General features: G+C 39.9%; 2 protein-coding genes across 6 annotated transcripts; one reads left to right on the plus strand and one right to left on the minus strand.

Annotated features, from left to right (window-relative positions):
- Positions 1–2574: 2574 nt before the first annotated feature.
- On the minus strand, positions 2575–9463 carry LOC104447166 (lipid droplet-associated hydrolase). 4 transcript variants are annotated; one of them, XM_010060944.3, is made up of 14 exons: positions 9312–9463; positions 9036–9128; positions 8882–8955; positions 8709–8780; positions 8587–8615; positions 8242–8292; positions 7770–7820; positions 6094–6153; positions 5915–5997; positions 5360–5507; positions 5167–5217; positions 4110–4214; positions 3621–3797; positions 2575–3271 (listed from the first exon to the last, which is right to left on the minus strand). In XM_010060944.3, the coding sequence occupies exons 1-13, from the start codon at positions 9374–9376 to the stop codon at positions 3645–3647; spliced, it is 1035 nt and encodes a 344-aa protein (XP_010059246.1). In that variant the 5' UTR covers positions 9377–9463; the 3' UTR covers positions 2575–3271; positions 3621–3644. The 4 variants fall into 4 exon arrangements, with proteins under 4 accessions (XP_010059246.1, XP_039171640.1, XP_010059264.1 ...); XM_039315706.1 differs by lacking the exon at positions 2575–3271 and having other exon boundaries at positions 3284–3797; XM_010060962.3 differs by lacking the exon at positions 2575–3271 and having other exon boundaries at positions 3284–3797; positions 9275–9433.
- A 1416-nt stretch (positions 9464–10879) lies between these two features.
- On the plus strand, positions 10880–12797 carry LOC104447151 (putative HVA22-like protein g). 2 transcript variants are annotated; one of them, XM_010060932.3, is made up of 6 exons: positions 10880–11008; positions 11157–11255; positions 11578–11634; positions 11738–11801; positions 11946–12149; positions 12422–12797. In XM_010060932.3, the coding sequence occupies exons 1-6, from the start codon at positions 10977–10979 to the stop codon at positions 12662–12664; spliced, it is 699 nt and encodes a 232-aa protein (XP_010059234.2). In that variant the 5' UTR covers positions 10880–10976; the 3' UTR covers positions 12665–12797. The 2 variants fall into 2 exon arrangements, with proteins under 2 accessions (XP_010059234.2, XP_010059226.2); XM_010060924.3 differs by lacking the exon at positions 10880–11008 and having other exon boundaries at positions 11019–11255.
- The last annotated feature ends 383 nt before the right edge of the window (positions 12798–13180 follow it).

A 13180-nucleotide genomic window follows, 5' to 3' on the forward strand; every position in this document is an offset into this window, starting at 1 on the left:
GAGTGTCGCGAGAGATTTTTACTATTTTCATTTATAATTTTTTTTGTTTATTTATATTAATATGTCGTTTATACCAAATAATGTATATGATATAATATAAATATATCAAGTTTTATTACCACAATCACCAAACAATGGATAGAACATAGCAAAACTCTTAGATTTCATATCTAGTCATATCATAATTAGAAACCGGATGGCCAAATGTAACCTAAAAGAAAGTAGTAAAAAACGGCACGACCATTTCCATCTTTACCTTAGCCTTTGACTTTTTCCTTTTTGTTTATCATAGAATCTTTTTAAAGAGTATTGTAGAGTTCGATTAAAAAAAAAAGTGATTTAGGCGTGCGTGAAGATCATTAACAAAGAAAGGACAAGTTCATGTATCCTTTCTTTGTCTCCCTTTAGACCGAGGTGGTTGCCTAACTTGCAAAGGCCACCTATGGTAGACCCTTAGTGGGGTGCCCTGTTAGGTTGCATTCCTTATTTTAACATACCAGTGCTTGCATGCCTTCCGCCCCTTGTTAATAGGTGAATATTTTTCTTCCCCACCAACCAAGGAATATGGTGCACTTTTAAGTTACTCATGAAACTATGCATATGGAATAAATAATTCAAAATTCGTTAAATATGCTTTATAAGTTCCCTTAATTATTCAATAACATGACTTTGGATTATAATCGCCTTTTGTTGTTCATGAATGACTTTAATCATGAATTTGTGGAATATACATATAAACATACATATATATCAATATTTACATTTTTCAAAAAACTTGGCCCAGTAAAAGGAAGAAATAAAAAAAGAAGATAAAAGTAGAGTAGATCTCCTCAGAGCTCCCTATGAGGAGGAGCCAATCGCATGGCTGTCATCTACGCTTGTTGACTTGAAATTCCACATGGCAAAGCTTCTCATTATATTCGCATATCCATATCTTCCCGTCATATAATATACATATATCTAGATATATCTTCTGATGAAAATGAATCATCAGCTGGTTGCCATAGTTATAAAATACACAAGAGAAGAATTTCAGAAGCAGCTAAGAAACTGACACATCAGTGGAATGATCTGGGAATGCAGGAAATTGCATTATATGCATTTTTAAATGAAACGATCCGTTAAATCAGCAGGGGCAGCTCACTTCAAATTTTGGGCCAACCCGCGATCCTTACAGGTGATGATTCTTCCGTGCACGTTCCCGCTTCGATAATTTGGGCGTCTGCCGACGTAAACGGGCTACATTCATTTCTCCCTTTTCTTGTCGTTATCATCCTGCAAAGGGGCGTTGAATTTCCCCCACAAAACCATATTAATTTGAGAGATGCGTATATTATACGCACAAGTATACATAAAATCACTTCGACCAATGAGCTTTTCTCTTTTTTTTGAACTTGGATGTGATGGAGGACGCTCCAAAAAAGGCCGGCCTTTGGATTTTGACTGAACGATGCTTGTTTTCGTTTCCTCATGTCAATCTTTTCGAAATTATTGTCCTTGCAAGGTTAGCAAGCGAGTACCAGATACAGCATTTTCAGGACAAAAATCAGCAGGTTCGGCTTGCACTTCCAACCTGATACACAAAAGCCAGACAAAGAGAGAGAGAGAGAGAGAGAGAGAGAGAGCATGTTGGAGCCGAAAGACGATTCATCCGTACCCGCAAGTCTTTTCATTTGACATCTAATTGTACTACTGTTCCTCATGTGCATAAACATTCCATTACACACTCCATTGGTTTTCTCTTTTTGGCGGGCGATATGTCCCCAAAGAACTAAGCTATAATTGAGGTTGTTAAGCAAGATGTCAGGCAGGTATAGAAGTCTAGAATGTCACGGGGCAGAACAAGCCAACACAATGAGCTCGTCCTCCGTCTCTTTCTGTGATAAGATGTCATTATATGCTGCTAAATTTTGATCTTCTATTTTGTCACTGTAAAGCTTACACAATTCGATATTACCAACAAACTCCATTGTTCTGATACCAGTCGATGGAACTACTCTGTGACTTGCGTATATGAAGATATTCTTGCGTGAAACTCTTAACTGTGTTTTCAGAGAGAAACCCAAACCCGTGAATCAGCAAATTCAGCACAAATAGTCAAATGATGCTTCTTATTCGTACCTTAATGTTGTGGATATCAGAGAACAAAACTTCTATTCAGAGCTGAGAATCTTTAGCTTTCGCGGGGAAATAATGAAACTGTTGTTTTGTCGAATTTGTCATGTCTATCTACGTACTAAAATAGCACAAGAATGGAGTGAAGGCAAAGTTTAACAATAATTGCTGTGATTTTTTTTTTTTTGGTAACCGAGACTCCACCACAGGCCCCCCGTGCCCGGATAGCACCAAAGGACCAGGCCCCTATACCTTGGGGGAGATTAGCACAAAACCCCACCATCATGACCCCCCACTTAAAACGCTAGCACCTAAAGATTCGAACTTGCAACCTTGGCGATAAGGAGCAAGCCCTGAACCATCACAGCTGCCTACCGGTGGGTGTAATTGCTGTAAATTGGTAAGGAAGGATAACCAGAAAGGCCTGTTCGGAACACATGATCTGAAAGTTGATCACAGTAAAGGAATTCTATGAAGATTTCTATTTCTTCTTTTTTCTAACAGTAGACCAGGCAAATGCAATAGCAGTTCAATTACTTGAGACACCGTGTGCCGACACAAGGGCATCGAACAGGCACATCAAGCCATTTCGGCATGTACAGGTATTGGAGTTGAGGGGCGTAGACACAATGTATTGGCCCAACCCACTTGCATATATCCCTCAACAGTGATAAAAAGTAAGTCCCAGAAAGCAACTTAACAAATGAAACAGCTGACTCGAACCTGCATAAAGTGCCTTCTCTACAACGATGAACTCCCATCCCAAGTTCCTTGATATCACTGTGAAATTGGTTTTACCGGCAAGGGTGTCCTTAATTATCAGCCAAACCAATTAAATGGTTAGCAGAACCTTAAAGAGCTAATTTACTGAATCCTTCCATGTCATTGCATAATTTGCATTATGCCTAGTCCCATATTCTCTGCAATATCAGTGCATTATGCCCGGTCACATATTCTCTGCAGTATCTGTGAACTTAAAGTGGTCCTTGAACAGTCATCGATGCCTCCTATGATCACTTTTCCTTCCCATGTCAAGGGGCTGGAGATGCTTCCAGACCAAAATCTTGATAATTGAAGTCAATACCAGGGAAAAAGAATTGTGGTGTACCCTCTCTTCTTTTCATGTGAAGGGGGTGGAGAACCAATGTCTTGCACACTGAAGTCAATATAGCATGCAAAAAATTTGTAGGGATATAAACAGCCAAATCCTCCAATCCGAGTGTACATAGCCTAGACATGATGAAACTAAAGTAAACTAGCAATACAGACGGACAAGAATTCACATTCTCAGACTTGAACTTCTGTACCACATGCAACCATTGACCAACTGGTGGCATGGCAAAGCAATTTGAGTTGGATACTGTCAATAACAAAATGTTCAATTCGAATATATGGCAGACACTACGGGAGTCAGAATTTAGACAGAAAGATCACTTTACATGTCTAGTAACGACTCCTCCCCCCTGTACATATTATTCAAGAAGGTACTATGAAACTCAACTCACCGGATCAAGGTCTTTTTGTTGAATTTAGATCCGTTGGTTCGAAGTCAATATCCTGGCTTTGATCAAGCTCACAATATGCTCAGCTACCCAAACTGATCCAGCCTCTGTGCAGCAGAAAGAATGAGCATGGCCCTCCCTTTCAATTGCTAAAGTAATTTCAGGGATCGTCTTGGATATCTACAACGAAAAAAAGAAAAACAAAAAAGTGAGAATTGCCATTGATTACATCAAAGCACAGGGGAATGCTCACGAATCACTTTAGCCACCTACAAATAGTTTGAGAACAGCTCTGTAGCATTAGAATAACAAATAACCACGAGATCATAAATTCTTCAAGCATGAAATTATAATCATGAGTGATGACATGAAGCTATGATCATTCACTGTTGAAGACATTTAATAGTGAAAAAGCGATCATGAGAATAACTCTGCCTGTGCACATATTCACCACGTAAGTCCTGGTCCATTATGAGATCTTTTAAGATTTACCTCTTCAAGCACATGCAGCGGGCCCCAGTGATCATCAAGGCCAAACAGAAATGCAATTTTTTCCCTGTTTGCTCTCAGAAATGCCCAATCTGGTACTTCTGGAAGCTGACATGGACTACAATGGTCAGCACGGGCTTTCATTTCATTGTCTCTCTATGCAGGAAATACTACAAGTAGCCCAATATCTAATAGAGAAACAAGAGGCGATTCTCTTTAAATGATTGGGTGAAATTGGCTTAAAAAACATCCCACCAACATGATTATCATATGCATACTACCACTACTTTCCCACATAAGCTAGAACTATAGATGATTCCTTCTTACTGTCTAAATGAATAAGCTTCACCAGGCACCTGAGAAATGTGTGGAAACCCCAAAAGTTCAAGCAATGACGAGAAACATTTGAGCAAAATGAGTCAATATTTGTTCTGTGGACAGTGGAAATAGAAAAAGGTGAACCGTCTTATAAGAATATAGACCAGGTTAACCGGCCCCAGAAATTTAAGAAAACTTTACTTAGTTAAATGAGACTTCCAAAATGTTTCAGTCGGACATTATGAGCGTAAGAGGATTATCTATCTTTAAAGCGACTCTATAACCAGAAGTCTAGGCCTCTCATTTTAGCTACAAAGTTGATTTATCTCTTTTATCTGATGCTGCAGAAAGCAAAGCCAGATCTATATGGTAGTAGTTTCGATGTAGTATAGAACAAATTATCAAAGAGAAAAAAATGGGGTATGGAACAACTTCGGGGTGCACCAGAGCGACTGCGAAGCTTTAGGCAACTAGAATTGGTATCTAAGTTCCGTGAAGGGAGTAAATCTTTTGCAAGGATCATAATGCTTCCAGAAGATGAAGTGAAAACACAGTGTTTGTGGCTTCATTAAGGAAAAGCACAGTTGGCAAAGCCTAGCTTGAATATCAGAAAAATGACTACACTGATTTTTGATAAAGAAATAGCAAAACTTCACTTCTCCAACCTGATGGAACACTGAATTTATTAGTACTTGCATTGATTTTGCTTTTGAATTAGGAAATGTGATTATGGAACACTAACCTGTTTAAATTCCGTCATTGCCATGAAGAGCACATTCCGCATTGTATGATACTGTAAAAATGAAGTAAACTATCAGTAAGTACAAACAGCATGCCATTACGGTGAATTTGATATTCAACAAAAGATTGTGACGATTTCCACCAATAGGGATTCAGAGAGGGTAGTACTTTAAGTCGAGAAGAGCTAACATCACCTGCAGTAAATGAGTGCATGTAGCCTTAATAGCCAATGGAGACCACGATTTTCCAAGGGAGTTTGCAACAATAAACCTGGAAAATCTACTTGGCAATGAACCCAATGACGCTACGATAAGGCTCACAGCTGCACAGATGATGGAGGACCTGAAACTCAAGACTGTGCAACATCAGACCCACTGACTGAATCAGTAATGGTCTTACCAAAAATAAAAACATGGAGGATTTGGTTCCTAGTAGCACTGGATAAAGCAAAGAAAAGATGCAGGACTTGCCCTGACAAAATTACTTAAACAGTTAATCATTAGGACTACAGAGCAATATAGTTTGTACATATATTAAAGAGCTGAAGGAGAACTGCAAACTAACCCCAGGCCTATGGCAAATATAGAATAGCGAAAATCATGTAGGTAAATATTTGTGATATGATGCAAAGATATCGCTTAGTAGTAAAGGGTACTGGAAAAAGGTAAGGCAATGAAGACATCCACCACTTTCTGTAGAAAACAAATGACAGAATCATTATGTTACTCATGACAAGGAAAGAGCTTTACGCTGAAATGTTCTTAATCATAGACTGCTTCATGGACCCTGGGTTCAATGTCAGAAATGGATATAGTCCAATACAATACGTGACCTAGCAAAGCCAAAGAATCAGGAGCCTGCCTCTTCAAATTAAAAGCATTATGAGAAACTTAATAGGTTGTAAATCATCAAGTGACAGTAAATTCACCTTCTCAGGGCACTTCCGGAGGATCTCCATAGAGATATATGAACCAATTGAGTGCCCAACCTTCAAGTATGAATTATGAGTAACATAACATGCCATTGATTAGAGGTCAGAAGAGAGCAAAAGATCTTTCCTCATTTTTTCAGGGACGAAATCCCCTTCAGAATATCTCTCTTTATAATAAAGTAAACCCAAAAACAACATTCAACCTCAAACTTTCTCCACAAAATTCTGCGAAAAGCCCACACTTGCTGTAAGATTAATAACAAAAAAATGCACAAAATGATAAATTAAATTGATCAACACATAATCATGTTACCCTGTAAATCTTTCATGGATTCCAAACTCTAATTAATCTTCCTCGTTCTGCAAAACTGAAATCTCAAATTTTCTTCCTTTATTAAAACTGTTTTTCACTATTAACACACATGTGCATGTGCGTGTGCCATTTTTGTCACTATGAAGAATAAGTATCCAGAATTTGTTTCAGTATAAAATAGCCAATAACATGTGCCATACATAGTTACACATAGGAATTGATCCATAACATTATGTAATACTTTATCGGTCGAAAATGAAAGCAACAAAGTAAGAATGTTGAGACATCAGAATTTTGTCCTCATCGCTCATAAATCATTCTTAAAATGCTTGCATGTCATAAGAGAATATCATGGTGCTGATAACTATCAGAACAAGAATGATCAAGAAAGGGCCTCCTATCACTAATAATTCTCACAACGCTAAAACTTGGTAATAAACAAAAGCTGTGTAATTGAATCAACTTTAAATGTCCTAGATCTCAAATATCTGAGAGCTTATCCGGCAACGATCCACACTGTTAATTCAAACAAGATAAGGAAAATAAAGCTCTATGGTACAAATGAAGTTCCTCATACTCCAGAATACACTAAACTTTTTAGACCATTTGAGCTTTTGAATCTACACTAAGGTTGTCTGCTTGAGAAACTCAAGCTTCAAAGTACAATTATGTATGTTTTACCATGAAGAGAAGAAGCTTAAACTAAACCAGATTAATGTACGCCAGAAATCCTTCTTCACACTTGTAGAAAGTACGACACATGCTCAACTCCATGCAGTTCCACTACTCTATTGATTTCACAAATACTAATCGCAATAACTCTATTATAACACTACTTAAAGTGATGGTGAAACTGTCCTTGGCGATAGAAGAAATTATGCAGACCATCTTTACAGGTATATCTGTTCCGTTCTTCTGTTGACGCGCAAATTAAAATTTTTTACTGCAGAATTCCCTTCAAGGCAACAACATTTGATAAATTCACTTGCAGCCGATGCCAAACAAGCTTGTTTTATGAAAAGAATTACAAAGGAACACTTCCTGAAGGAAGGTAGACAGAATGATTTACTAAATTCTGGATGGACTTTATGGATAGTAACTAATTAAACTAACATGGTAGCTTTACTTTTGCGACACCTTTCAGCCAAAAGTATAATACCAGTAAATTTGCACATGAAGGCCCTAATATTGTTATGGACTGAAATTTCTTCTCATGCTCCTTATAAAGGAATTGTCAGGGGGCTCGTTAGGTTTATAGCAACAAGCTTTTGATTGGTCCTTGCACATTTTGCAATTTAGTAATGTATGGGCTGAGAAACTGAGAAAGTAAGTCTTATCAATTAACCCAAGATAGCCCTACCAGTAATAAAGGAGTTCTGGAATTTTGCATTTCCTGTCTCATGAATTCCACCTGTAGAAGGATTAAATGAAAATAACATCATGAACAATTATCCTAAGACACAAGAAAGGTGAAGTGGATAAGTACCAAGCTTTCAGTTGAAATAATCCAAAGTTAGGGAAAAGGTACTTTGCCACAGAATAGATAAATAATAAGGTACTGTTAGACTCAGGATTGCCATTCTAGAGAGAGTTTCTAAGATGCTAAACTTCCTAGACTAATAATGGGCCAAAAAGACTAGACTGCTCGAAAGATTCAAAGGTAAAGATCGGAAGTCTCGCAGCCCACTAAAAGGAACCAGGCATCTCAACATGGATTATTCAAGTTATAGTTTCTATCCTTTCTAGCTAATGTTTTAAAATTTAAAAATGCCATAACTCTCTCCTAGTGGTCTAATACATGCTTAAAATCAATTAATAAAGCAAAAACCTACCTTATGGTCAATTTGCTCCTGTAATGAGAAGAACCTTCCATTCTCCCAGTCCTGTTGGGAAAAATTAATTAATTACCACCATTTGCAAAGTGAAGCAAGGATATAAATTAAATTAGGGGTATTGCAGAAAATATAAAATTGCGTGTTAGGTCATGCAGTATCAATATCCATACGGAATTGCAACATCCACTGTTCAAAATGTGCAAATGTTGATTCAATAATAACTAAGAACACTGTAGTAGGAACCAAGAACTGATAGCAGCAGAAATATGGCAAAGTTCCAAATTAAAAATAAGGTGCCAAAGCAGAGAGCTTGAAGATCCATCATAAACAGTGCAAAAGTACCTTTTTGGAATGGGATATGTGGCCAACAGCTGAAGATCAAGCACACAAAAATCAATAAGAACAGAGACCACACAAAACACATGCACACAAGAGAATTGAAAAAAAAAAAAAAAAATCCTTGCCCGTAACAGATGCACTTCCTCCCAACTGATCATACAGCGACTCAACAAAGTCCTTGTAATATGTAACAATACCTATCACAGCCACCAAGCCAGAGCGACAATTCCCATGAGCAAACACAAATCAAGAACTACGAGCAACCGTAAACAAGAAGCACGAAGAAAGGGGAAATTACCTGGATTCCCAGGAATGAACAGAACATGCAATGCAGGATCTTCCGATCGAACTTCGAGCAATTCGGTGGCACAGCTGAAGATGGAAACGACAAGATCAGCGAACAGAGCTCCTGCTATCAAATGGGTCATCAATCGCCGAGCGGCTCTACGTACCCGGACACGTTGCAGATTCGAAAATTAGCGGCTTTCGAAGTGAGGGATTCACGACCCATGACTCCAAATTCACATTTCAAACCGAATCTCGTCCTGAACGATCGAACAACGGACCGCGAGCGGCGAGCAAGGAAGCCATGCAAAACATCACCGATTAAGCTCATTCAGCCAGCAATTCGGGAACAACGGCAGAGAGAAATGACCAAGAAATACAGACAGGCGTCGCCATTGAGTGGAACCTCGACAAGGACGACGGCGACGGCGACGGCGACGTACCGGCGACGACGGAAGAGGGGGAGTGGTCGGACCGCAACTGCTAAGCAGGGAGGACGAAGCAGCATTTATTTTTCCTTTTTCCCCCTTTCGGATTTTCTTTGTTTCAGACCTGAAATAATATTTTATCTCTGGCCTGTTATATTTTTTGATATGATGGTTGATGATCTCTCGAGATCGTAAAAATTGGGGCAATTCGATCCAATTATCCAATTTTAAACCCTTTTTTTTTATCTACTTAATTTGATTATCTCTTCTTGTATCGCATTCGATTTTCTTTTTTTTTCGGTTGTACGTCACATTCGATTGATATTTACGTAATAAATGATTGTCGATTACTATAAAAGGTTTTATTAAATAGTGCTTTTTGGGTACTAATTAACCATGTTTAATTAATAAAGTCTCGATTTTTATTTCATTAATTATATTCAGCACGGGAAAGACAATATGTTGGAAATTACAAAACCTTTTTTAGTGAGTGTTTATCCAGTGTCATTAGATTATATTTATATTACATTATTTGTAATTTTCAACGAACATAAAAGAAAAGAATTTTGTACTTATTGATCGCCAAATGAGGAAAACTCGAAAAAGGGTAAGTTTTTTTTCTCATAGGCATCTTAAAGATCCTGACAATTTTTTGATCGTGCACAGTTATGTTTCATCAATGAATTATCAAAAACATAATTTACTTTACTTCTTTTTCTTCTTATCTGTCGATTCTTGCCATCTTGGGACGAGCCTTTGTGTCCTTAACTTTAAAAATTCTTTTCAACGAGTATATGAACAACTACAATACAACACTGCATAGAAGTTGAACCATAAAGATAGTGCCGCCATTGCACGGCCGGATTCCACCATCCATTTCTTTTCAAAGGATGGAGCAGCACCAGCGCATGCGAATTACCCGCCTCCCGCGCTTTACCATGACGGTTTGACGGATTTGCCACCTGAAAAGGAAGACAAGGTAGAGACCGGGAAGGGAAAAATAACCGCCCCAACAGACACTTCGAAGAATCCGTAGATTTCCTCTCTGGTCGTACCGGTTTGGATTTGCTAAATTCGTGAATTTGTCTTCGCCTATTTTTATGTCCCTCTCCCTCTCTCTCTCTCTTTTCTCTGCCCGTGTGGAAGAAATGCCCCTCGTCTGTTTTTTCGTCCTTCATTGGCTCTATTTAGCAACATGAATTTGCGAAACGAGTCATTTTGCCGGACGCCATTTTGCCCCGTGTAAATCTAATCTCTCGAATTTTACTGAATCGTTGTCATGTATAGATAAACGAACCCCTACTTCCACGCCCCGAGCACCAATCAAAGAGATCCTTAATCTCCCTACACGCTTCCCAAGCATCTCCAGCGCGTTTTCACCGTTTTAACTTTGCCTGCGATTAGCCTCTCTCTCTCTCTCTCTCTCTTTCTGGTATGCACGGTCTGCTTTCGTTTCTTTTTTGCCGCTTTTCTCGTCTCGGAAGCATTTGGACATTCTTGGTTTCCTCCAACAAGCTTGCCCCCGCGGCTTAAAATTCAATTGTCTTTTGTGCCTTTTTTCCCAAGTCATTCTTTTTCTTTGCCCGCGAAACGGGACGATGCGGTGATGACCGAGATTCTCGTTTGCAATGCAGAAAGCTTCAGCGGGGCGCCAGACGACCCGCGTGCGTTGATCTGAGAATGCTGGGGAATTTCATCACCCGATGCCTTTTGTATGCCCACCATCTTTTTCTGTAAAATCGCTTCTTTATGTCACCACCTTCCCACCTCCTTTTGGTAATGTAAAAGAAGAGAGTAGAAAATGTTTTTTCTTTGGAATTTGATTGGCTTTCTCGTGTTGGGTTTTCATCGATATGGCAGATTGGTTTTCGGGTATGCGTACCCAGCATTCCAGTGTTACAAAGTGGTGGAGAAGAACAGGGTGCAGATTGAGGAACTCAGGCATTGGTGTCAATACTGGTGAGGGAAATAACCCTTCTTTGATCCACAGTGCCTTTGAATTATTTACTTATCTTTTAAGCGAGAATGCTCGAATTACATCGAACCATATCGCATATAGGAGTTGATGTCTCGTTGCCATTCTTTTTCTACTGCAATTCAATGAATCCGGCAGATAGGATTCGAGTTCTGGTTCGAGGACATTGCTTTGATGATGATTGCTTCGACTAGATTGAGTCGATTTTCCTTGTTCTGCTTTCCTCTGTCTCCATGTTCCCGATCCTTCTTGAGGATAAACGAAGCGCAGGGAATGTTAATCTGTGCGAGTATCGAATGTTTGCAGGATCATCCTGGCGATGTTCACGGTCCTGGAAAGGATTGCCGATGTGTTGATCTCATGGTAAGCAGAACCATTTTCCATCAGAGCATTCCATGACTTTTATGTACCCCCTCCTATACGTTCAAACGTTTCCTTCTTGTTGCCTTTCTTCTTTCGGTTGAAGGCTTCCGATGTATTGGGAGCTGAAGCTCGGTTTCATCATCTACTTGTGGCATCCAAAAACCAAGGTAAAAACCCCACCCACCAAGCCCTTGAATTGTCCAAAGAAGGCTGTTTCTTTCTGACGACAACATAAGATTTTCCTTCCTTTGCAAAAAGGAGGTGAATTCAATCTGATATCTTCTTGCATTTTCTGCTCTTGAAAATGGTAGGGAACTGGGTACGTTTACGACGCGCTGCTGCATCCGTTCATGGCGAGGCACGAGAGGGAAATTGACATGAAGCTGGTCGAGTGGGAGGCGAGGGCGTGGGACTTTGCGTCTTTCTACTGGCAATACACCTCGGAATTCGCGCAGGTCGCCTTCTCTCGAGCCATGCAGTACCTGGCCTCACAGTCTAAGAATTTTAATTTCAAGGTACAGAAATTTTCCTTGCTCAGGATAACTATCTTTCCCGCTTTCATTGTCATCATTAGAGCGAGGTTCGAGATTGTCGAGTGCGTCGTCTTACCAATCTCGAGTAGTGAGTGCAATCGATGCTTTGACGGTCGAGCATTGCCCACCAGGCATGCTCGGTAAGAAACTTAGGGGTAAAAAGAAGGTGTCGAGCTTATCAAATTGAGAATGAGCATACACACGGTGGAGAGAAGACGCATTTTCTGACGAGATATAGCGGGTGGTCTCTGCAGGAGGGAAGGAGCCACGGCTCGATCAACCGTTCGGTGTCGGGGACGACTAAATCCGAGTCGGGGGAGACGAACCCCGGCTCCAACACGGAGTACGTCTACGTTGAGGACCAGGCCGAGCAACAGGAAGTGCTGGATCACGGAGGCGCATCTCTGGAGGAGGACGACAAGCCCCACGCGTCCACCGGCCACCGGCTGAGGCGCTCCCATCACAACCAACGCGCCGCCGGTCACCACAGCGATTGATTAAAATTTGACAAAATATTAAATCTCTCTCTCTCTCTCTCTCTCTCTCTTTCTCTCTGTTGTGTATAGCACAAAGTCCAGATACCTTTATTTTTTCCGAAATTGAATAAATACGGAGTCTCTTTCCTCCTAATTCCATTCGCTAGGAGTTATGGGTATGCATATATTTTGGTTAATTTTGGGCAAGACCAATGCACAAGATCAATTCAATAAAAATCCCAGCTTTTGAAAAATCAAAAAGATAGATTACAACTGATGTTATGGAAATTAGAATTGACATCAAAGGGCGAATGCGACTGAGTGTATTATGACATTACTTTGGGATAAAAAGTATAAAAATTAAGACGCCCAAAAAATATATTTATACGAACCGGAGTATGGTCGTGGGGAGCCTTGTTTGTGACGTCAGCAATGAAAAAAAAAAGCCACGCCGTCGACGTCACGCGGGGGGACCGCGGCTATCTCCCGGAGCGGACCGGCAGGAAGAAGCGGGCGATCCGGCCGAGGGCCCGGCAG

The sequence above is a fragment of the Eucalyptus grandis genome, chromosome 6 (assembly GCF_016545825.1).
Source record: "Eucalyptus grandis isolate ANBG69807.140 chromosome 6, ASM1654582v1, whole genome shotgun sequence".
Classification (NCBI taxonomy): Eukaryota; Viridiplantae; Streptophyta; class Magnoliopsida; order Myrtales; family Myrtaceae; genus Eucalyptus; species Eucalyptus grandis.

Excerpts from the sequence above, each read along its gene's own strand:
- LOC104447166 (XM_010060944.3), bottom strand. The coding sequence starts at position 9,376 with ATGCTGCTTCGTCCTCCCTGCTTAGCAGTTGCGGTCCGACCACTCCCC. Across the intron at positions 8,616-8,708 it reads AGGAAGTGCATCTGTTACGG|CTGTTGGCCACATATCCCAT; the intron begins GCAAGGATTTTT and ends CTTGATCTTCAG. Across the intron at positions 5,998-6,093 it reads TCCGGAAGTGCCCTGAGAAG|GTCACGTATTGTATTGGACT; the intron begins GTGAATTTACTG and ends TGGCTTTGCTAG.
- LOC104447151 (XM_010060924.3), top strand. The coding sequence starts at position 11,098 with ATGTTTTTTCTTTGGAATTTGATTGGCTTTCTCGTGTTGGGTTTTCAT. Across the intron at positions 11,635-11,737 it reads GCCGATGTGTTGATCTCATG|GCTTCCGATGTATTGGGAGC; the intron begins GTAAGCAGAACC and ends TTTCGGTTGAAG. Across the intron at positions 12,150-12,421 it reads CTAAGAATTTTAATTTCAAG|GAGGGAAGGAGCCACGGCTC; the intron begins GTACAGAAATTT and ends TGGTCTCTGCAG.